The 26,276-nt window shown below is 36.4% G+C and overlaps 1 protein-coding gene and 1 long non-coding RNA gene across 2 annotated transcripts in view; one reads left to right on the top strand and one right to left on the bottom strand.

Annotated features, from left to right (window-relative positions):
* The window catches only part of LOC141129947 (uncharacterized), a 101,843-nt gene that overhangs the window by 29,501 nt on the left and 46,066 nt on the right, over positions 1-26,276 (bottom strand). The gene's annotated exons all lie outside the window — the stretch shown is intronic.
* On the top strand, positions 1,338-25,752 carry GRHL3 (grainyhead like transcription factor 3). Its single transcript, XM_073615483.1, has 16 exons — positions 1,338-1,626; positions 8,836-9,022; positions 9,350-9,411; positions 9,515-9,848; positions 9,939-10,012; positions 10,290-10,443; positions 11,568-11,679; positions 11,846-11,940; positions 13,359-13,517; positions 13,855-13,930; positions 14,403-14,536; positions 15,004-15,032; positions 17,392-17,471; positions 21,926-22,011; positions 22,436-22,500; positions 24,398-25,752. The coding sequence occupies exons 1-16, from the start codon at positions 1,610-1,612 to the stop codon at positions 24,510-24,512; spliced, it is 1,779 nt and encodes a 592-aa protein (XP_073471584.1). The 5' UTR covers positions 1,338-1,609; the 3' UTR covers positions 24,513-25,752.

The following is a 26,276-nucleotide window of genomic DNA, read 5'->3' as shown; positions in this document are numbered from 1 at the left end:
CTGCAAAAGTAGTTTACTGTACATACGGCATTAGCCGGACATTTAGAGATTGTCACATTTGTCCTATTTGCCTATCCATTTGCTGTACTATGGATATATTGAATGTAAGCATTGCATATATGTGGTGAATCCCAGCAAATCCAATGTATAAACATTTGACATATTTATTTAACAAAATGTTATTTATCACTTGCATACAGTACTGTATTATGCATACTGCATGAGCTATGTCCATGATGCAAAGATAGCTATACATTTTTCCCTTATCTAAACCATGACATTTTAACCAATCTAACTGAAGTCAGATGTTGTGACCATTGCTTTATTGTTAGGAATGCATCCCATAAGGATATTGGTCAGAAAAAAAAAGGCTGATGTGCAGGTATAACTTGTGAGAAAAGTATGCTCTATTCTGGATAAATCATTGTTTATTTATGGGTGACATGTTATCTGCTAAGATGGCCATGGACAGTTAATGAATGTTGCCTTTTTGCACATGGTCTGACCAATGAATGATCATATTTTGTTGTCTGTGGAGTTGGTATAAACACCTGTAATCTACTGGAATGTATGGGCAAGTGCATCCCAGTATCATACTCATCTTGGAGGAACAGAAAACTATAAAAAAAAAAAGAAATGCAACCCAACCTAGCCTTATCTTACTGACATCAGACCATCAAGTATGTCTGCAAGGGTTTGTTGTACCCCCTAGACATCCTGGTTATGACCCAGTTCCACCCATTTCAGGTTTATACCACATGCCTCCAGGGTTTGTGGGATATATGTTGATAGATACTTAAATAAAAATTTTAAACAATAATTTGGTGTATTATATCATGACAATAATATTAAATTATATTATCAAGTAAAATAAATGCAAATTTCATCAATAGCAGTAGTTTGCCTGGCCAACTCACTAGGTTTTTATTACAAAGAAACAATTTATATTAAAAAAATAAAATGTATATGACAGTTAAGGATATGGTAAGATAAAACAAGTTAAACTGTATGACGTTATAGAACAAATTGGTTCATGGCACAGACTCTTTTAAAGTGATTATAATCCAAATCTTACCTGTAATACTAAATATGCTAAACAAATACAGTTGCTATATATACATTTAATTTACTAAACCTAGATATAGGGAAATTCTATACACCCTATTTAATTAAATGCATGCATAGATGTCATATTCATAATTCAAGCTGTTGCTTAATCTTTTATCATTCAACCACAAGCCTTCAACAAGCAAAGACACGTTTTTAGTTTTGGCTAAGTTTCGCCTAAAGTCTGAGTTTCTTTAAGATTTTTTTTTTTCTACCTGTTTGGGGGAGGTGTTTGCTCTGCTATGGTTCATTCATATGTCTTCTCTGGCTCACATAGGGTTAAGTACTGCACCTGCTGAGGTGTGCCTGTCTTAAGGCACCTGTTCCATCGGCCAATCAACTCTGGAGTTATACAAAGAACCCACCTGTCAGAAAAGATACCTGTACACAAATCCTCACACATAAATCGAAAACATCATTCTCCAGGGGATGCCTGTGCTTAACAAGAATTAGAGGAACAACACATTTTGGAGAAGAGCCATTTACACAACTTTAAGGGAAAATGTCTAATGAACTAGAGTAAGTACTCAGCATTACGTACACAGCTTTATTACAATCCTGTACTAGAATCCAATTTGTGGAAGCTGTACTGTGTTACTATACAGTAGTTATTGCTTATTTTTAGTTATTTTTAGGTTTTTTTTAGTTCTTTTTTTTTTTTCAATCTATACATCTATCTATCTATCTATCTATCTATCTATCTATCTATCTATCTATCTATCTATCTATCTATCTATCTATCTATCTATCTATCTATCTGCTATATCTCTATATTTTTTAAGTGTGTGTGTTTATTTATTTGTGAATATTTGGTTGTATTTTTAAGTGTGTGTGTTTGTGTTCATGTTTGTCTGTCTGTCTGTCTATCTAGTAGTTGTCTGTCTGTATTTTTAAGTGTTTATTTTTTTGTGTATATTTGTGTGTATGTATGTATGTATGTATGTAGTAGTTATCTGTTTGTATTTTTAAGTATGTGTTTGTATCTATCTATCTATCTATCTATCTATCTATCTATCTATCTATCTACATTTTTACTATAAAATGTACATAATTATTTACCAGTATGCTGTAACGTTTTCATTACAGGCATACCCCACTTTTAAGTACACAATGGGGTTTATTTACTAAAGCTGGAAAGTGCAAAATCAGGCTCACTTCTGCATAGAAACCAACAAGCTTTTAATCCCAGCTTGTTCAATTAAGCTTTGATAACAAAACCTGGAAGCTCATTGGTTTCTACGCAGAAGTGAGCCTAATTTGAACTTTCTAGCTTTAGTAAATAAACCCCATTGTGTACTTAAAAGTGGAGTACACCTGTACCTAGCAATACATACTTATATTCTAAATGTATTTTTTTTTTACCCTTTTCACTAACATTTGTAACTACAGTCAATCTGTATGCAAAACATACAAAACAGAATACACATTTCCATCTTTATATCCTTAGTACTTACATATGTAAATAATGTAGATCTGTATAGAAGATTTAGGATACATTTTTATTCTTATTTTTTATCCTTAATCTATGCTTTCTGAAATTCTTCAGATTGAATTTATTTTTAAGGGAAAGTAAACATTAAAACAGCCACCTAAGCAATTTTAGAGACGTCAATAGCTATAGAAATAACACTTGCATTTTAAGACCCATGATTATTTTTGATAAAAAAAAAAAATAGTTCTTGCAAAATTTTAGTACATGTTTTCTGTAGTTTGCACTGTGTCTGAGCTGAATTCATTTTTTTAGGATCTTATAAATTTGCCTTTGTCTAGTGCCAATGTTTTTAGCTTACTCAGCAATGCTTTGCTTGTATTACTTATGGCAGTGTTCAGAATGTTAGGGTCCATGCACAATGGGCTTAAAAAATGGCAGTGCTCTTGGCAGAAAAAAACACTTATTTTAAGCGTTTTTTTTTTTTTGTTTGTTTGTTTTTTTGTACTAGCATTTAGAAGTGTTTATCAGCATTTGTTTCTGCCTGTAAACCACTCTCAAAAACAAAAACCAGAAGGGGCGTTTTTTTTTTTTTTTTTTTGCCTTTAAACACTGAGCTTAAAATATGTCTCCAAAAGACGAAATGTGCATGGACACATAGGATAACATTAGTCACTCCTACAGGCAAAATGCAGTGTTTTTTTTAAGCCAGTGTGTATGGACCCTAAAAGTATGGTACTGGTTGTATTTAAAATTAATAGAAGGTGCCTGTTTAAAACATAGGAGAGACTAATTGAAGTGAAGTACATGTCAGATAACTCTTATTGCTCAATAAATGACTTGGTTTCAAAGAATTTTTATGTGGAGCTGCATGCACTAAACTGGACATTTATTTGAATTCCAGCAATAAAACAAATCCCTGTAAAATAAAGACTTTATAATCCATCTAATTGGAGTCTCTTAAAAACATGCATGCAACTATTAAACTCTTTGGTGTGGCACTTTTAGAAAGGTATTAACTCATATCTTTCCAAATACTTTAGCAAGTTCAATGAAAAGCCATTTTAATACAAAACAGTTTAATGTAGAACAGTTTAATTTGCTTGAGACAACTTGGCACCAAGAATACAAAAGTTAGGTGTCTTTGATTTTCGAGTTTCGCTCTTGCTGTACAGCAGTTTCACTCAAAACATCTTAGAGAATATGCTGTCTGCTTATTAGCATAGGAGTTGTAGTTATTTGCATAGCCAAAGTTAACTGAAAGAAAGCTGTCCTGTGGTTGTATGCTAATTATGCAAAGTGCTTTACATGTCTGGGGCCACTTTGTAAGATCCTTTAATACTCAGTGCATATAATTATTCTTTTGTTACCCTTATTAGTGGTGGTATAATGTACCTTACACCCCATAAGATTGCAGTTCTACTTAGTCATTTCAGTAAAACTGCACAATGGTTTTAAGAGAGCAAGAGGCTTCTAATTGGCTTTTAAATGTAGTAAGTCTGAACCATACTGTGAAACAGTGCTGTTCTCCAGCTACTACTGAACTGGAAACTTGGCTCTGTTTCTGGAACTCAGTGGAGTTGATTTACCAAGGGAATCAAGAATTTTAAATCAGCCAATCTTATTCTAACAAAAATCCTGTGGCTTTTTGTACTTGCACATGATTGGGATTCAAAGGGATCATTCTCTTGTTCTTTAGTCCATCAAAACTACTGCATTTTGAAATGGCATGAATGATTGGTGCTCATAGATTATTAAGAAAAGATGGTCCGCAACTCCTTGCTTGATCTTTGAAATCTTCAAAATGTATTGATTTTCCATAAAAGACACAGACATCAGATGTAAACATGTTTCAAGGCGTAGTGAACAAGGCCCGCAAGGCTGAAACACCTTTACATCTCCTGTCTGTGTCTTTTGAAATTTGAAGGTTTTAAAGAGCAAGCAAGGAGTTGCGGACCATTTTTTTTCATGATAGCTGCAGCAGCTGTGTGACTGCCTTTCCGCACCCAGGTAGCGCTAAACAATCTTCTGATCATATTGGGTAGTAGCACCCTACTTCTGCTCCAATTTATGGGCTTATAGATTATTACCTTAAGTCACAATAGGGAGCGATTTACTAAAACTGGAGAGTGCAAAATCTGGCTCTGCATGGTAGCCAATCAGCTTCTAACGTTAGCTTTGACAATAAAAGATGGAAGCTCATTTGGTTTCTATACACAGCTGCACCAGATTTTGCACTCTCCAGTTTTAGTGAATCAACCCTAATACTATTTTTAACTTCAACTTAACTTTTAACCCAAATGAACAGGTCAAAATGAGAGGCAGAGTTTTTAAAGTATCACTATCATTTAGGCAATTACAATTTTTTGGGGAAATTTCATATTTTGTTACTCTTCATACTTTAGACCAAGGGTAGGCAACCTCGGCCCTCCAGCTGTGGTGAAACTACAAGTCCCATGAGACATTGCAAGACCCTGACAGTCACAGGCATGACTCCTAGAGGCAGTGGCATGATGGGATTTGTAGTTTCACCACAGCTGGAGTGCCGAGGTTGCCTACCAAAGATTCAGACCTTGACAGAGCATTTTGGCTTTCAAAAAGAATTGTCCATAGTAAAATAAATGCATGATACTTTTGTAGTGCCCATTGTTTTCCTGGCACCTGTAATATCCAGCAGGAATCAAAAGGAACTGCTTGCCATTGCAAGCACTGCTGCTTACATTTTTTCTTGTCTTCATTTTAGATCTGTACATCCACATCTCATTACAATATATAGGCAGCACCTATTCCTTTGACTGCTTGGCGATATTAGTTCATGTTATACTGAACCTGTACTAAGACAGATAAGGAAAAATAGGTCACAAATATTGTAAGAATGCAAGCACACACATAGATGGAACTACCATTTCGTGAGAACGGTCACACTGGCTCCAAAATGCCATTCAAGCAAAGCATACTTGTATTATTATAATGAAATCTGGGTCACTTCTCAATCCACTTAAAAAACGGCCTCTGAAAAAGGTAAGGTGTAAGGAAAAAGTGATGATGTAAGTATTTCCCCCTACACATCTCATGCTAGTAGGCAGGGTAGCCTACTCCTAAAATAGCAAAGTCAACATGGGCCATTATTCTTTCTGTATAGTTTTTTTTTTGGCTGTGGTTTTCATCAAGGTGACCTTTTTAAGAATCAATTTATAATCTGTTTTCTACTAATTACAGGCATACCTCACTTTTAAGTACACAATGGGGTTTATTTACTAAAGTTGGAAAGTGCAAAATCAGGCTCACTTCTGTGTAGAAACCAATGAGCTTCTAACCTCGGCTTGTTCAATTAAGCTTTGGTAATAAAACCTAGAAGCTCATTGGTTTCTATGCAGAGGAGAGCCTGATTTTGCACTTTCCAGCTAGTAAATAAACACCATTGTGTACTTAAAGGTGGTGTATGCCCATACCTGCTACTCAGAGGTGTAGGTTGTGGACATAAGCAGTATATATATACAGATATTTAAAAGAAAAAAAGAATATATATATATATATATATATATATGTATATATATATATATATATATATATATATAGATCTATCTATATATATAGATAGATCTATATATATAGATAGATCTATATATATATATATATATATATACACATACATATAGATCTATATATATATAAATATATATAGATCTATATACCGTATATTCTTTTAAAATGAGTAATAGTTCCAAATTGCTTAACTTTCTTCAAATAAAAATATGTTTTTGCCAAACGTGCACTAGTAAATGTTGGTAGTGTGTTATGCAAAATAAATTTGTGGACTGGCATAAGATCATAGTTATGTATGCCAAGAATAGATTGGCTCATCAGCTAAGACAAAAGGCAATACACCTAATCCAACAAGGCATAAAACTATAAATTCTGCTAACCCACCTACACACTGTGCTACAGGTAACACACCCTTTTCATGCCTGGAGCTAGTCCATCAAACATTCCATGACTTCATTACCTTTCTTTTGTTGACACCATGTATAAGAAGGATTCCACATGATCTACTCTATAATAATAAAAAATGTATATACTCTAGAATAGTCTGTGTCTACTAGAATTCATTTTTATGGAAGACTATTCTCCAGTTTCACAGCTCTTGAATTAAAGAACCATTTCATAGTGAAAAAAAAAACACATTTTTTTACAGTTTGCAGTTGTACAGTGTTCTCTTTTAGCAGTGAATAGCTTTTCACAAAATTTTATACATAGGCCAAATAAATATACTAAAATATACTAAATGTAAAAAAGCTGAATATGGTAGAATGTCATAGAGCAGATGTACACAGCTTATAAACAGTCCTGTACCTGAAACTCTTATGCCCTGTACACACGGTCGGACATTGATCGGACATTCCGACAACAAAATCCATGGATTTTTTCCGACGGATGTTGGCTCAAACTTGTCTTGCATACACACGGTCGCGCAAAGTTGTCGGAAAATCCGATCGTTCTGAACGCGGTGACGTAAAACACGTACGTCGGGACTATAAACGGGGCAGTAGCCAATAGCTTTCATCTCTTAATTTATTCTGAGCATGCATGCCACTTTGTGCGTCGGATTTGTGTACACACGATCGGATATTCTGACAACAGATTTTGTTGTGGGAAAATTTTATAGCAAGCTCTCAAACTTTGTGTGTCGGAAATTCCTATGGAAAATGTGTGATGGAGCCTACACACGGTCGGAATTTACGACAACAAGGTCCTATCACACATTTTCCATCGGAAAATCCTATCGTGTGTACAGGGCATAAGGCTCCATGCACACTGGGCTTAAAAAAAATGTCTGTTCTCTCGGGAGTAAAAAACGCTCATATAGATATTTTTTGTACAACGTTTAGACAAGTTTAGGAGAGTTTTACGTTTTTTTTTCTGCATTCAAGCTCCAATCAGAAACGCGAACCAGGTTTTTTTTTTCTGCCTCGAAACGTAAAACTCAAAATATGCCTCTTAACATCCTAATGTGCATGGACACAGGATAACATTGAGATGCTTCTACAGGCAGAACACAAAACTCCTATAGAAGCAACGTTTTTAAAGCCAGTGTGCATGGAGCCTAACTACTGATTGTTTGGCGTAAAGGAGAAAAATGGATTTGGATTGTCATGAAGCAATTTTTGATGTTACTGCTGCATATTTAATTGCTTGCTTTCCTATATGGCCATGTGCCTCTTTTCCCACATGCGAAGAGGAAATTGCACTAAATTAATTGAAAGTAATATTGGATATTCATTCCTCTATAATTTGCACCTTTTCTAAATGTCTGCTTATTTGGCTGCACTTATGTATTTATGGCATTTAAAGGCCAAAGAGAAGCACATTTTTAAATAATTAACTCCTATTGAAAATATTAATTCTATTAAGCCTCTAACATTCAGATACATATCTTTAAAAAAAACTGTAAAGAGACCACAGCTTCCATTTTAAACCTTGGTATGTGTACAGAGTACATATTTATACATTGTACTGTGCTGGAGGGACTGAAAAATAGAGTTTTCCTGGAGAACAAAAGCTGCTAGTTAGGAGCGGCCAAAAGTAAAGAAATGACAGCTCAGAGTAACCTATACAGAACATATGAAAAGAAATGATTGAAGATAGAAGCCTAGGTATTAAAATAACACAGGCAGGTGCCTTTCCAGTTGGTTGAACCTGTAACCTTCCCGAACAAGGCTGGAAGCTGTGAGCAACATGTGTTTGCTTTGCTATGAAAGCATGGCTTGTGGTCTAATAGGAAGAGAATTAGTAACTATACAGCCTGTCACCCACATCAGCAATTGTCTGACTTGAAGGTGTGTGGTAACTGCACTCCCTTCTTAGGTATCATGTTTAACTAAGGCATAAAGCCATGACAGCCAAAGACCCACTATTTTCTGGTTATAGCCATACACATTTGTGTAAAGGCCTTATATATGTAGCATGGTGTGGACACTTACATTAGATCAGCAGCAACCATTTGCCTCATATAACTTATCAGAAGATAGAAAAAAATACCAGCCAAAGTCTAAAACAGGTATACATTGATATAGATGATATAATGGTGTACATACGTACGATAAAATGTATTATTATAAATGTCACTGTCCATTTAGTCTTATGTATAAAAATCAAATGTTAGTAGATATGACTCTGACCAGGTACAAAAATGTAAAAATGACTACTATACTATTCTAGCTGAATACAATACAGATTTTTTTATCTTGGATTTCTGAGCATATAATATATAATTATAAAAAACTGTTTTTTCTTTTTAGTTACAGGCCAGTCATGCTTCTCCAGAATGACAGCATCAATTTCCAGAAATATTCTTACAGCACTGATGAGGAGACATGGTCCAAATACCTGGATAACCCTATGACTGCAGCTACTAAAGCTATGATGAGGGCAAATGGAGATGATGATGGTGTTACTGCATTGAGCTTTCTCTATGATTACTATAGGGCAAGTACATTCATTGTTACCTATATTTGACAACAATGACTTTTAAGTCCAGGGCAGACGAAAGGACACCAATGATTGAGAAAACATAGTATATGTGGCATTGCTTTCTATTTAAGTATCAGACATGTCTATTCTTCCTCTTGTCTGGTGATGTTCCTGACTCTTTTTGTTATCCTCTTACACACTAATACCAGGTAACTCCTTTATAAAATAGACAGTATTTTTGTACTATGAGGTTTTGCACCATTCCTTTGACAAGTTACGTCTTTTTTTAAACTTGCATGATGTTCATACTTGAATTTAATGCTATCCTTTATCTTGTCTTAGGTTCCAAAAGAAAAAAGAATAATTCCACCAGGGTCAACAGACCGTTGTGAACAAGTGAAAAGGTAATTTTAGAAAAAAACATTTAGGAATGTTGATGTGTGTGTCTATATTTGAATTGAATGTATTTTTTGTAATTATTAAAGCTGTTTGTATGTTGTCTTTTAGACACTGCAGTGAATACGACTCAGACATTTCATCTTATGAAAGCTCAACTCATCTCATGAAATTTCTAAATGATAATCCCTCTTCCACGCAAGATTATGTAGATTCACATAAAAAGAACAGTTATTTAACACTGGACTGTCTGATAAATCCCAGTAAACTGACTTTACCAGCAAATACCAACAAATTAACCAGTGATACACATGAGGATTTCATGGCCACATCATGTGATGTGTATGAGAAGAATTCTCTAAACAATCTCTTTGAACCATTACATGTAGCCCAGCAACAACAGCGTTGGCAACCAGACAGTACATTTAAAGAAGACAATCCAGAGGTAAACTATAGTCCACTATATAGTATGCATGATCAATCTTATTTAATATAGTAGCCATGTTTATCTCTATAATATCTTTTTTTTCTACAGCCCCTCATATTCAATGATATTCTTAGAGGTCAGGCAGAATCCACCGCAGATTACCTACCTGCTGAAGCCAATTGGTAAGTATTTTGAATACAACCAGAGTTTAAATTGTAGTATTGCTTTAATACAGTGCAGACAGATAGATAGATATTTTTTTTAAAATAGCCTAACCATTCAATAATCACATTGCGAGCCATGTGGATCTGTATTAAAGTCAATATAAAATGGTCTACACAAGTTTACTTGAGGGTAAGATGCACTACAACCAATTTATATTTCAAACAAAGCCTTAGTTTCTTTCAATTTTGTCAAATATTCCAAAAGCATTGTTTAAATTATTTATAAATTCTGCAGTGACTTTGAATACACACTGGAATCCCCCAAAGCCATTCACGTTAAGTCCGGCGACTCTCCAATGGCATATCTCAACAAAAGTCAATTTTATCCAGTAAATCTTCGAATGGCAGATAACAGCAAATGTTTGCAACTGTCTTCCAATAAAGTCAAGGTATGTTCAACAATGACCAGTGGCATAACATAGGTTTTTACAGATTGGGACATTTTGTAAGTAATCCTGAGTATAATGAAGCAGTCTAGGTTGATGTGGCAGTACCAAAACAGGACTTTGAAAGTGTTAAAAATATATATATCTACAATAAAGTGAAGGAATCAGAGCCAGCTGGGAACATAGTAGACATTGATATATTGGACCACACAATAAACAAACTCAAAGACAAAAAGACCTCATGAATTGGAACAAATGCATCTATTTCTGAAAGTCTAGTAAAATGACATGAGTCACTGAGAACACAAGGCTTTTTCTCCAGCGCAAACAGAATGGGTCTATAAGTGGCGTTTACATATAGTGCCGTGTCTCCCCTGACAAACTGCCTTCTATTCAGACTTTGTAAAAGCCCCATTTAAATGTTGAACTCATTTATAAAAGACTGATGAATATCTATAGATTTAATGTGTACTGAGCAGGCTGTTCATATTTTCCTAGTGGGATACAGCTCGCAACAAATGTAGTCTCCCATTAAATGTATATTCACACTAAAGAGCCCATGGAAGGAGAGGGCATTACTAGTGTTTTAGGGACTCCACCAGGGTCTGGAAGTATGCAGAATACAATATAATTCTTGACAAGAATATACACTAATATTAGTAAAATTAAAATGATATATTTAATATACTTATATAATTTAATGGTTGTTTATATAGTAGGCTTTGAGTCATAATCACTTTTCAGCTGATTGAACACCTTGTGGACCTGTGAACAAAAATTTCTCCATAAGAATACAAATGAAAAAAAATATATATGTATACGTACTGCATGTATATGTACTGTGTATCACAAGAATGATGTAGCTCTTTAAAATTGGGAACATTTTTGCAGCTTATATTTGCACAGTAAAAAAGTTAGGGGAAAAATTAGGGGACATTTAGGGGAAAAAGTAAAATTGGTAGTAAAACTTGTTTGCATTAAGTTATTATACAGTCCATAAAGCTTTCATTTATGTTTTTATTGTGCTAATTGAACATGCTATATATCTATATCTATATCTATATCTATAGATATATATCTATATCTATATCTATATCTAAATATTTTTTTTTATTTTTTTTTTGCAGAGTGTTGTAATGGTCGTTTTTGATAATGAGAAGAATCCTGAAGAGCAATTAAAACGATGGAAACACTGGCATTCCAGACAGCCAACTGCAAAGCAAAGAGTTATTGATGTTGGTATGTCGATTCCAATTTCTCTAGTACAACCAATTTAACATAAAGACTTGGAAAGGCTCTTATGAAATCATATAGTACTTTGTTTAAGGAATTCTAACATTTATATCACTTTTGCATTTCTACTGAATATGCATGTAATGGACATCAATGTCTTCCTGTCTTCTAGCTGACTACAAGGAAAACTGCAACACTGTGGAGAGCATTGAAGAAGTTGCCTATAATGCTTTGTCATTTGTATGGAATATCAACGAGGAGGCCAAGGTAAAGGAGTTATCCAGCACGCGACCTGCTCATATTAGTGAATAAACTGTCTGCAGGAATGTTAAACACAAGCAGCAATTATAAATGCTTACTTAAAAAAAATGTTTATTTAAGTATCTACAAGTACAAGGATGCTGACAGCTCCTGAAAATGCTAGTTGCTTGGCTGTTATGCTGACTCTCTTGCTTTAACAGATTGGGTTGATAACTAAGAACAAAATGTAGATATGGGGGTTGATTTACTAAAGGGAAATAGACTGTGCACTTTGCAGGTGCAGTTGCACTCTGCAAGGGAGTTTGTTCCAGAGCTTAGTAAATAAAGGGAAGCACTGCTGACATCCATCATCCACTCATGTGCAAGCAAAAAATTATTTTTTTTTTACATTTTCCTTGCATGTGATTGGATTTTCTTTGCAAAATGAAGCATCGCCTCATTTACTAAGCTCTGGAGCATATTCCCTTGCAGAGCGCAGCTGCATTTGCAAAGTGCACAGTCTATTTAAATGTAATAGATCAACCCCTAGGGCTGTCTGTTATCATGTGCACATAGGCTCTAGGTCATTATCTCTGAAAGTATTGAACTGAAGCCAGAGGCAGCCAGGAAGACAAATGACAGCTCCCATAATTTTCTGCTGATTTGTTTTTTTCTATTTTCATATTCAACATACTTATGATTTTATAGATATGAAAAATGTACTCTGGGTATTTTTCCTCTCTTTTGTGACAGTTGAAAAAGCATTATCAGATGTGAAACAAGTACCTGATCAAATGTAGATAAAGAGACCTCACAAGTGATCACGAATGTGTAATACAAAGCTCTACTATCCTTAAATAAAACTACCACTGCTCATTTTCCCTACACTACATGCTTCCTGTCCAGAAATGTGTAATTCTGTATGAACTTGGAATATACTAAAGTAGTGTGTTATAGGCTTGTAACGTACAAAAATAAAAAAGTGTCTTCAATGAAAGTAAGGCAGGTGCACACAAAAAAGTAAACACAGTTGCTTGGCAAAGAGAAATATGAGTGAAAACGGTTTTTGATACAATCTTGGTTCCCACGTAAAACAGAGATACTTTCTGGGTGGGTTTTGAGCCTGAGGGAAAAATAAATTGTTAGGATCTCTGGGGATTATCTCCAAGGGAGGAAACAGTTGGAAGCATTGGCAGGGAGACAGGTGAATATAGTGACAATATGTTAGTGTTCCAAATTCAGCTCCATTTAGAAACAAGACTGGACAAGTGGTTAAGTCCTCCATCTGTAAACTCATGTGATGAAGTTGTGGTATTATAATAATATTGGATCCATTTATCAAAGATCACAAAATATATGTTGTAGTTTTTATTAATGTGGGAAATATGGACTAAAATGTTAACATTAATCATTGCCTTAACATGTACTTTTCTGATTGGTTTCAGGTCTTTATTAGTATTAACTGCCTGAGCACAGATTTCTCATCTCAGAAGGGTGTAAAGGGTGTGCCTCTAAATCTCCAGATTGACACTTATGACTATGACACTGGGGTGAAGAGACTCATTCATCGGGCTGTCTGCCAGATCAAAATATTCTGTGACAAGGTATGATTAGCTACAAACGAAGCATGTAACAGTCATTACATCCAGTATGATAAGCAAATAGTTAGACAGAAGATAACTTGCAGTCTAATTCACATGGACTTATTAAAAGAGTGTGATGGTGATGAATAAAAAAACATTCTATGGGGGAAAAAAATGTATATTTTACATAGCAATCAGAATTGTTCCTTGTGAAACCTCGGCTATGGGAATAATGGATGTAAACTGATTGGTTGCTGAAAGCAACAAGTAAAATGTTTTTCCCTATGGCAAACTTTCATACATCAGGCTTTTGATCCTTGCATGCAATAGTAACTACACCTGTCTCTTATTTAAATAGGGTGCTGAGCGCAAGATGCGGGATGAAGAACGCAAGCAGTTTAGAAGGAAAGGAAAGGGGCCAGACACCAACAAAGGTAAGTTGGTAAACAAACGTGTGCTTAGGAGCTATAGAAAACCAGCAAACTAAGTAAAGTAATTTTTAATTTGAAAAACCCAGTCATGCTGTGGAACTTAAAAAATAGCCTTTACATGACTGTCTGATCACAGTAAACATTTTAACCCTTTAGCAAAACATATACCTTCTAAAAATATTGTGCAATGCACTTTTAGGTGCATTGTAGAATGTTATAGTAACCAAAAGCCAAGTGAATGTACCCGAAGTTGGGGGGAAGACATTTGGAGGAAGTTGGTGGTGGGGAGTGAGTGGAGGGAACTGAGGTTGTTATCTAGCGCTACATCAATTGGGTTTGTTTTATTATCTACAAATTTGTCATTTGGGGATGAGTTTGCTACATAAAATTCTTAAAACTGATCAATGGTAAAACTCTTTTATTCTGTTGTATCAGTTACACAAATAGCATTTACTTAAAGTGTCTTGCCTTACAGACATAAAATCAGCTGCACTCCCGGGATACAGAGGATTTGACATCACATATCTGAGGCCAGTGACAGATATGGAAACCCAACCAGTGCTGTTCATCCCTAACGTTCATTTTTCAAATCTCCAAAGATGTGGTGTGGTGAGTATCTTGTGAATACTATAAAAATAAAAAGATTATGGCTGATCTTTTATTCTTTTATTCCATCACATATGCTCAGATTTACACCAGCATAAAAAGCTGCAGTTTAACAAATGCATAAAAAAATAGTTCTGGGGTAAAATTTGACATGGCACATTTATGTTATTGTTGATTTTGGAATTTTGTGTCAACTTGGTCACTCTAAAGTTTTTTTGTCTTTCTATATTGTGTTTTAAATGTTGACCACTTGTATTAAACCATCTGCTGAGTAAATAGCAGGCATAGGAATTTTAACAAGATAAACACATCTTTCAGTGTAGGATTTAGCTAGCAGTGCTATGAACAAGATACAATGGCTACCCTTTAGACACAGACACAGTGGAAGCACTAGAGAATGTGTTGTAAACTTCTAGTTGTTTCAGCACTGTCTCAACTATGATCTAACACTTTTTCTTTTTCTATCACAGGTACTTCCTGCTGTTACAGATAATGACAGGTAGGAACATCTTCCTTCTATTCCAAAATGTCTCTGGGATTCTGCAATATTCCTTTAAATATTTAAATAACCATAGGCAACTGTATCTATGGTTTGTCCAAAGTAACAAGGGAAACTTGAGTATCAAACATGTGTGGGCATATTTTGACAAAATTAGCAATGGATATTATTATTCCTTTCTTAAGTTACTAATTTTGTTATCTTACTGGTAATATAGTCATTTTTTCCAGAAAATCAAGTATTTCTCACAGAAAAGTCTTGTAGTAACACATGTTTTTCTATACACGTTTATTCCCTTTGTGTGTATTGGAGCAAAACAAAAAAAGGGAGGAAAAAAAGCAAATTGGACATAACATTGGACACACAAAATTCCAAAAATGGGCTGGTCAAAATTCTTGGCACCCTTTCAAAATTGTGGATAAATAGGATTGTTTCAAGCATGTGATGCTCCTTTAATCTCACCTGGGGCAAGTAACAGGTGTGGGCAATATAAAAATCACACCTGAAAGCAGATAAAAAGGAAAGAAGTTCACTTAGTCTTTGAATTGTGTGTCTGTGTGTGCCACACTAAGCACGGACAACAGAAAGAGGAGAAGAGAACTGTCTGAGGACTTGAGAACCAAAATTGTGGAAAAATATCAACAATCTCAAGGTTACAAGTCCATCTCCAGAGATCTAGATTTGCCTTTGTCCACAGTGCGCAACATTATCAAGAAGTTTGCAACCCATGGCACTGTAGCTAATCTCTCTGGGCTTGAACGGAAGAGAAAAATTGATGAAAGGTTGCAACGCAGGATAGTCCGGATGGTGGATAAGCAGCCCCAAACAAGTTCCAAAGAAATTCAAGCTGTCCTGCAGGCTCAGGGAGCATCAGTGTCAGCGCGAACTATCCGTCGACATTTAAATGAAATGAAACGCTATGGCAGGAGACCCAGGAGGACCCCACTGCTGACACAGAGACGTAAAAAAGCAAGACTACAGTTTGCCAAAATGTACTTGAGTAAGCCAAAATCCTTCTGGGAAAATGTCTTGTGGACAGATGAGACCAAGATAGAGCTTTTTGGTAAAGCACATCATTCTACTGTTTACAGAAAACGGAATGAGGCCTACAAAGAAAAAAACACAGTACCTACAGTGAAATATGGTGGAGGTTCAATGATGTTTTGGGGTTGTTTTGCTGCCTCTGGCACTGGGTGCCTTGAATGTGTGCAAGGCATCATGAAATCTGAGAATTACCAAAGGATTTTGGGTCACACTGTAGAGCTCAGTGTCAGAAAGCTGGGTTTGTGTCCGAGATCTTGGGCCTTCCAGCAGGACAATGACCCCAAACATACGTCAAAAAGCACCCAGAAATGGATGGCAACAAAGCGCTGGATGGTTCTAAAGTGGCCAGCAATGTGTCCAGATCTAAATCCCATTGAACACCTGTGGAGAGATTTTAAAATTACTGTTGGGAAAAGGCGACCTTCCAATAAGAGAGACCTGGAGCAGTTTGCAAAGGAAGAGTGGTCCAAAATTCTGGGTGAGAGGTGTAAGAAGCTTATTGATGGTTATAGGAAGCGACTGATTTCAGTTATTTTTTTCAATGGGTGTGCAACCAAATATTAAGTTAAGGGTGCCAAGAATTTTGACCAGCCCATTTTTGGAGTTTTGTGACATTATGTCCAGTTTGCTTTTTTTCCTCCCTTTTTTTGTTTTGTTCCAATATACACAAAGGGAATAAACATGTGTATAGGAAACAATTTCGACCATGACTGTATATACAATTTGAAAGTCTAATGCCCTATACACACGGTTGGACATTGATCGGACATTCTGACAACAAAATCCATGGATTTTTTCTGACAGATGTTGGCTCAAACTTGTCTTGCATACACATGGTCACACAAAGTTGTCGGAAAATCCGATTGTTCTAAATGCGGTGACGTAAAACACGTACGTCGGGACTATAAACGGGGCAGTAGCCAATAGCTTTCATCTCTTAATTCATTCTGAGCATGCATGGCACTTTGTGCGTCGGATTTGTGTACACGCGATCGGAATTTCCGACAACGGATTTTATTGTCGGAAAATTTTATAGCAAGCTCTCAAGCGTTGTGTGTCGGAAATTCCGATGGAAAATGTGTGATGGAGCCCACACACAGTCGGAATTTCCGACAACATGGTCCTATCACACATTTTCCGTCGGAAAATCCGGCCGTGTGTACAGGGCATAAGTCCCAAAAACATAGAAACAAAGGATAATGCATCTGACTGGGATAGTAGATGTTGTTCTAGTAAACCAATGAATGCAATTCAATTATGTATGTAGACCAAAAACAGGATTTAGTCTCACAACTCCTTCTGTTTATGTTTACAGGCTAGCACTAAAAAGAAGTTGTCCGTCCTTCACAGACACCCCTCCATCTAAACAAAAGTCTACTGAAGACCCTCAAAGAGGTATATGTTGATGCAGTTAGTAGGCCTATGAAGAAATGCTTAATGTCAAATCAGTGGGATTGATTTACTAAAGCATATATGTTGTTAACTTTGCAAAGGAATTTTTCCTTTAGTTTTGTGAAATTGTGGAAAATTCACTTTGCAAAGAATACCCAATCATGTTCAAAGAAAACTTAAAAAATGGAAAATTCCCTTGTAAAGTGAACAGCTTTTTTTCCCTTTAGTTAATCAACCCCAATGTGTTCATACACAAAGACTGTGGTCAACCAACTTTTGGAGAGTGCAGGGAATAAAACTACAGTAAAAGCATGTCTGGTGGGAACCAGTTTTGTTTTGCTTTTGCACACCTCCCTAAGTGTACGAAAACAGACACCCAAAAAGTAACCATTTTATCTACGGGATACAGCTTATGATTGTGATCAGTTTATGAAAAATGAATCCTTCTGAGTTACTTTAGTTTAACCACTTCAATACCAGGCACTTAGACACCTTCCCGCCCAGCCCAATTTTCACCTTTCAGCGCTGTTGCAATTTGAATGACAATTGCGCGGTCATGCTACACTGTACCCAAACAAATTTTTTATCATTTTGTTCCCACAAATAGAGCTTTCTTTTGGTGGTATTTGATCACCTCTGCGGTTTTTATTTTTTGCGCAACAAATAAAAAAAGACCGAAAATTTCGAAAAAAAACAAGTTTTTCTTTGTTTCTGTTAAATTTTTTTGTAAATAAGTACGCTTTCTCCTTCAATAATGGGCACTGATACGGCGGCACAGATGGGCACTGATACGGCGGCACTGATGGGCACCAATGAGGTGCCACCAATGAGGTGGCACTGATGAGGTGGCACTAACGGGCACTGATGATGGGCACTGATAGGCGGCACTGATGGGCACTGATAGGTGGCACTGGTATGCGGCACTGATGGGCACTCATAGGTGGCACCGATGGGCACACATAGGCGGCACTGATGGGCACTCGTAGGTGGCATTGATTGGTATATATGGGTGGTACTGATGGGTACGTATGTGTGGCACTGATGTGTGGCACTGATGGGCACTGATAGGTGGGCACTGATGGGCACAGATGGGCACTGATGGGCAATGACAGGTGGCACTGATGGGCAATGACAGGTGGCACAGATGGGCAATGACAGGTGGCACAGATGGGCAATGACAGGTGGCACTGATAGAGCATTGCTGGGCAGATCTGGGCATATCATGGACATAATAGTGCCAATCAGTGCCCATTTGTGGGCACTGATTGGCACAGATTGGGCACATGTGGATGGCCATGGGGTACATACCTGGCCATCCACGTTGCCCCTTCCCTGGTGGTCCTAGTGGCGATCCCTGGTGGTCCAGTGTGGTGATCTGAGGGGGGGCTGCGCTGATAAACAATCAGCGCAGACCCCCCCTGCCAGGAGAGCCGCCGATCGGCTCTCCTCTACTTGCGTCTGTCAGACGCGAGTGAGGAAGAGCCGATCAACGGCTCTTCCTATTGACAGCGTGATCAGCCGTGATTGGACACGGCTGATCACGTGGTAAAGAGCCTCCGCCGGAGGCTTTTTACCAAGATCAGTGTAGCGGTGTGTCAGACTGACACACCGCTCACCGATCACCGCGATGCGCGCTCCCGGGGGCTGCGGCATGTTATCCTGCTGGACATCATATGACGTCCAGTCAGGATAACACAACCACTTCCCGGACGTCAATCCGCTATAGGGCGGGCGGGAAGTGGTTAAGAATTTTATTCATGTTAAAATGTTTCTAGGGTATCAATTTAAAATGTAAAACTTTGGTTTAGTTAAAAAAAATGCATTCAATGTCTTTTCTCTACTTGCTCTATTTACATGTCCACTGCCCTCTTAAATAATTTCAGTTTAGGGTGCTTTCTTAAAATATGTTTTGTATGCATACCTGTTATTACAGGTACATAGGTGTCCGTTTATGAAGCAATAAACAGCGGTGATCCCCAGGAACGCCGCTGATCACAGTCCATAAACAGTTTATGAAACAGAGATAATCGGTGGAGAAGTGTTTGAACGTGTTCTCCCACTGATGATCTCCGCACACAGAGAATCCTCATTGACTGACACAGTAACGGCCAGTTTACGAAGCTGCGCTCTCAGTGCTTCACTGGCGATCTGTGTCAGAATTCACACTCCCCGATTCACCAGCTCAGAGGTGGAGAATCCAGAAGTGAAGAGAGAATCCGGGGGGATCTGAGGGGGGAAGGAAGAAGATTTTTAACTTCCTTATACCTCGTTCAGACCCCCAACACTGTAACCATGTCCCCCTGCCATATTTATGTGTATATATGTATATATATATATATATAAAATGTGTATATGTATATATACATATATATATATATATATATATATATATATATATATATATATATATATATATATATATATATATATATATATATATATAAATATAATGTGCGTGTATATACATGTATATATAATTTGTCGTAATCCTCGTTCAGACCCCCCAACACTGTAACCATGTCCCCCTGCCATATTTATGTGTATATATTTATATATATATATATATATATATATATATATATATATATATATATATAAAATGTGTATATGTGTATATATATATATATATATATATATATATACATATATATATATAATGTGCGTGTATATACATGTATATATAATCTGTGTGTATACATATATATATAATATAGAGGTACTCGTTATTTAATTAACATTAACCACACCATATGTCAGTGTACAGAGCGGTGATAATTTATCACTGCTTAATAAACTGACATTTCTGTGTTTCTGTGAATTTCTGGTGCTGTAATCTCGTAAAGTCTCACGAGATTCCATTATCAGGGGCCGTTCTCCACTGTTTGGAAGCATTTGTAGATCGCTTCACTCCTCCAAAGGTGAGGCGATCTACTCTGCTTCATAAACAGGCACACAGAGGAGAAAGCTCTCCTCTGTGAATGCCAGAGAATGAAGCAGTGAATAGATTTCACTGCTTCATAAACGGTACATTCACATCAGTCTCTGCCCACAAGGAGCTTGCAATCTAAGGTCACTAACTCACATATACACATACTAGGGCCAATTTAAACAGGATCCAGTTAGCCTACCAGCATGTCTTTGGAGTGTGGGTAGAAACCGAAGTACCTGGAGGAAACCCACATAGGCACAGGGAGAACAAGCAAACTCCAGGCAGGTAGTGTCATGGTTGGGATAGTGTGGGAGGAAACCCCACACAGGCACAGGGAGAACATACAAACTCCAGGCAGGTATTGTCATGACTGGGATTAAAAATGGTGACCCTAGTGCTGCCAGGCAGAAGTGCTAACCACTTAGCCACTATGCTATTCAACACTAGTTACACAGGGGGAGATTTACTAAAACAGGTGCACTGAGAATCTGGTGCAGCTGTGCATGGAAGCCAATCAGCTTCTGACTTCAGCTTGTTCAATTAAGCTTTGGCAATAAAACATGGAAGCAGATTGGTTTCTATGCAGAGCTGCACCAGATTTTGCATTATCCAGTTTTAGTAAATAACCCCCTCAGTGACAGCAAATGTGTCCAGAAATATCAAGGAAATACTTTTTAGCATTAAGCTACTTCATACTATACTTATTCATATGTGTGAGCAAAGAACAGCATCATTTATATAAATACGTGCTCTGCGGGGAAGGTGCATACTGCATTTAAATATCAATCACATCCTGAATGCAGCCATCATTTTAAACTTTCAGGTATATACAATCAAAAAATTATTTTAGACGTTTTCTAGACCTCAGGTAAAATATAGTCATTTTATATTATGTACATAGTCCCAGGCTTCCAATGCCCCTTTCACATGGGGCGGATTTGCTTAACTGAGTCCACCAGCTCAGTGGGAGATCACTCCATTAATGTCCGCTGAGCCAGCGGATGACAGGTCCATCTCTGCTCACTGAGCGGGTAGGGACCTGTCAGTGCCCTACTGATCTCTATGGGGAGATCGAACGAAAACGGACAGCATGTCTGTTTTTATCAGATCTCATCCGATCTGCCCAAGAGGGATGGCAGATGTATTGCCGTATTCTGTCTTGAGTGGATCGGATGGCAGATGGGTGTCAGTGGACACATCTCCGCTGACATCTGCCTGCCTACAGGAGTCAATGGATGCCCCACTCGGATCTGCCTGCAAAAAAAGGACAGACGGATCCGAGCGGGCTTATCGTGTGAAAGGGGACTTACACACATGCATGCTTATCAATGTTCATGTTAAATAAATTGGAACAATGCGCTGCTATATTTCCATTGATTGCCAAAGCCTGCCAGTGAGCTTCTGAGCATAGTGTATTTGGACCTATGGCTTTAGTATATAGACTGTTAACTCTAGGATTGATAGATCGATCTATAAGTCCTGTTTATGTGGTATTTACTACAACTTTATTGTGTTTGGTTTATTTCAGTATTATTATATGTACGGAGAGAAACAGAAGAGGTTTTTGATGCACTCATGCTGAAAACACCAGATCTTGCTGGATTAAAGAAAGCTGTAAGTAAAATTGTATAGATTCATAGTCCCTGAACTTTATCCTGTCAGCTACCATTCCCTTTCTAAAGTTTGTTTTTAAAAGTCCACATTTCACCTTACATGTCTATCAGATAGGTGATAGTATGCCAGGCCATATAATGACATCCGTGTCAGTGTTATTCATCAGTAGTGTAAAATAACCCAGCCCAGTTGTGTCACATAAAATGTCATTATCTCACAATCACAGTTTCATGTCACCCATATTGTGAAATATCCATTTCCCTATGTACTTTCTTCCTGTATGGTTTGCGATTTTTCAAGTGATAATTTGCTTAAAGCATTACACTAAAAACCTTTCAATAAAAATATGTACATAAAAAAACATTCTGTCAAGCTACCATTGTGTTATAATCAAGTAAATGAATGTGTTTCAAACATTCCACAGATCTCAGAAAAATATGGTTTATTAGAAGAAAGCATATCCAGGGTCTACAAAAAATGCAAGAGAGGGTACGTTTTCTAAATGTATATCTGTCCATTTTATCATATCAGTTTTAATATTTTGTTCTTTTAGTATGAATGCAAAAAAGTATTGGGGGGGGGGGGGGGGGGGGCGCAATTTATAAAAAGTCTAAGTCTAATGTAATTGAGTGCCCACTTAAAATTATGAATATGATTATTTTGAATAAGTATTTGAAGGCAACATAGCACTGTACAAATACAGAGGGAAGTAAAAAAAAAGTCTACATAAGGCTAGGTTCACTCTGCTGCAATCTGATTTTGATCCGATTTTCAGCACGATTACATGGATGCATCTTGGATGTGGTTTGCATATTCCATGGGGTCAAAATGATGCTGGAATTGCACCACAGTAAGGAACCTTTTCCAAAATGGCAAAGCGCTAAGTTACCTTGATATGAACGGACACCATTTAAAACAATGTGATTTCCATTGTTATGTGATTCTGTTTTACTGAATCGCATCTGAGATCACACTGGTGTGAACGGAGCCTCAGTCATGCAATTTATTTCTCTTGGGGTTTTATTTTTTACTTCTGCCATTGACAATCTTACAGATCTTAATGGTTTATCTAGTAATGTTAAACATTCTTTTCCTAAAAAATATAAGCACACAGCTTCACTAGGCAAAAGTATTTTTAAATACACAGCATGGCAAGTAGAAACAAGTCTACATTATTAAGAGCAACTTAAAGAAAAAGCAGATTTGCTATGACTTTAATTTTGCCAAATGAATTATCTCTGTTTCGAAAATCAATGGTTATGTTTGTGCCAAGTCAAAGCTTAAGAATGTTTAACCCATATAAAGAAATGATCATGCATAAAAGTACACTAAGGGAATCACTCACATTCTGGAATATATTAACTTAGACCTAGCAACTGCGCAGTTTCAGTGTTCACTAGCTAAATAAAACTGCAGCATGTTTTGAGTTTATATGATCCTTGTCACTTTAGTAGTCAGGGATATAAAAACTCAGTAACTCAAAGGTTAACTGAATAAAACAGCAATTCCAGCAGATAAATCATTTGGAAAAAAACATATAAAAACTCGATGAAGACAGATAAAATCAGTTCTGAACCCTCGATGACTGTAAGAACTGTTGAGGCAATGTTGTTACTGGCCGCTAGCCAGAGATCTCCCTCCTCCTAATTTGAAACCAAAGAATGAAACTAGTAGTTGGGTCATTGTATTACACAATAGGCTCCACAAGAAAAGTCACGCATCTGAACTGCATATTCATCACATGAAACTTACATTTCCTTCATTCGTAAGCAAAAATGAACAGCTAAGCCCAAAAATTACATTATCATAAAATATTTTAGATGGGGTCTCATTAAATAAAAACATAAACCTATGTTGTATGGTAATACATTAAGCTCACAATTCCTTTAATGCCTCTACAGTTGATTTACTAAAGGAGTAGTAAATATTTAAGTAGCTCAGTGAAGTTAAACTTTGTTTATTTTTGATAACCAATCGTGTGCAAACGAAATTAAAGAAAATTAATTTTGCTTTGCACATGATTGGGTGATTTATGTGACCATAGCTTTATCTTATTCAATGAGTTAAGTTAATATTTGCTTTGCAAACTTGTCTACTGATTTGGTAAATCCACTTAATGCTTTCCAAATGCACCGACTTCATACATATGTTGTTCCTTACATTATGTTATAAACTTATTTTGGATATACCATCTAGCTTTTTATATTTATATAAAATCTATTTATATAAAATATATTCTGGTGCAAATGTCTTTAGTTGGTATAAATTATATTGTGATGGTAGGTTTAGATGTAACTCAAAATAGGATGTCATGGGAGACTAACTTACAGTTAACTTACAGTTAACTTACAGTTCTGAAAATCATTCTGTTTTCATTTTCCTTTAGGATTTTGGTCAATATGGACAATAATATTATTCAACATTACAGCAACCATATGGCTTTTCTTCTGGACCTTACGGATCTAGATGGCATAATCCAAGTTACGCTAAAAGAATTATAACATTACTTGGGATGAACAGAAAAAGACTTATATGACTAAGGGATGAGACCCTCAGTATGACAGACCTCAGAACATTGCTCAATGCTTGCACTTGTCCCAGGTGAGCAGAGCATAATATCATCAAGTATTGAGAAGACTATGCTTCTTGGGAAAACTGATATGGGACTTCTGTGTCACAGGAGACCATCACATCAGAGACTCTGTACAATTTGGATTTATTTTATGGTATCCATAACTGGAGAATTTTAAGCTTGTGAGGATGAGTGACTTGAAGATTACCTCTTTGAATGGTCACCAAGGATGTTATGACCACACAGCTGATATTGCATGGAAAAATTTGCTCTTAGATAACTGCCAAGGGCAAATGGGAAAATGAAAGAGCAAATGACACAAGTACTATAATATGCAGGTATAAAGTACAGTATATTGCTTGAGACAAAATAGTACCAAAGTCCAGCAGTATATCCTAACCACAGTAAACAATCAGAAATCCACTTGCATTAGTCTGATTGCACTACACTGCTGAAACTATCCATTGTTGTTATAGATTACTACATATCATTGCTCTTTGCAGTATTACATAAAACCCAAAATGTGGACTTGGAGTGTTCAACCTAGGCATGATTAGATAACAATGAGGTCTTTAAACCTTTGCCTCTTTTAAATATATAAGATATAATGAAGTATGTACCGTGCATGTGCATTTTAATGAGCACACACAATCTAAATTATGACTGGAAATCAATGGTCATTCAATTACTGGGGATCGGAAACAACAAGTCCAATTAAGAATGCCAAATCCTGGTGAATGTGGGTACACAGGCACGACTTATTGGTTTCTTGTGTCCAAACATCTATCAAGGCTTTTTACAAAAAAGTAGTACATTTTTGTATAGCTGCTAAATATTCTAATTACCTTTTTAACAAACACTTATTTTTTTTATCAAAAGCGGTTGCCAATTTTGAACCCCCCCACCCTTTCCCACCCTTCAATTTTTAAAGAAAAAAATTTACCCATACAAACATTTCCTGTTGCTGGTTTGTAGCTTTTGTTGTTACTAAATATATATATGTATATATATTGTTTGTTTTATGTTGTATGTATTTTATTGTGCAGAAATGCATTTTGCCATTTCAACAACGTCTTATCACATTTCTCAGTCTTTGTACAATTTTTGTTCCAATTTTTTTATATTGCGTAAATCTAGAAAAAGGCTAATAAAGTGCCTGGAAAGCTTTACAGAGTTGTTTAAATTAATTATGTTGCTTGTGTAGATTGTTAAAGGGTCACTAGCAGAAGCTGCCCTTTCCAACTATAGAAAGCAGCTGTGAACCTTTTTATTCCACATTGTCTCACTCCAGCCCAGCATTTCTAATGGAGTTATGGAGGAACTACTGCTAAAGAAGATTATATCTACAGCTATTATATCTACAGCTCAGGGTAAATCTGCATAAAGATGTTAATCTAGAAAAAAAGAAAAAAAAAGAAAATAAAAAAAGAATAAGGAATGTGAAATACCTAGAGCATTTTACAGCCAAAAAAAAGATAATTAAAAAAACAAAAAAACTTGCTGTATATGCTGTATATTATCTTCTGTAATAATCATGAAGTTCAATGAATAATAATGGCCAAAATAGAAACATAGACTGTACAATTTATAGTGTCTTCTTTTAGTGATCAGTGAAGAAATACCCTCTGAATGTCATTATAAAGAATACCCATTGGGGCCCATTTGCACTGCCCACACACTAAATGCCCTGTTT

This window comes from Aquarana catesbeiana, linkage group LG02 (assembly GCF_042186555.1).
Source record: "Aquarana catesbeiana isolate 2022-GZ linkage group LG02, ASM4218655v1, whole genome shotgun sequence".
Lineage (NCBI taxonomy): Eukaryota > Metazoa > Chordata > Amphibia > Anura > Ranidae > Aquarana > Aquarana catesbeiana.
The sequence above is the reverse complement of the archived record's forward strand: the minus strand, read 5'-3'. Positions and strand labels throughout refer to the sequence as shown.

Coding starts and splice junctions, on each gene's coding strand:
- GRHL3 (XM_073615483.1), top strand. Junction 10,013..10,289: donor CTACCTGCTGAAGCCAATTG/GTAAGTATTTTG, acceptor TAAATTCTGCAG/TGACTTTGAATACACACTGG. Junction 14,537..15,003: donor ATCTCCAAAGATGTGGTGTG/GTGAGTATCTTG, acceptor TTTCTATCACAG/GTACTTCCTGCTGTTACAGA.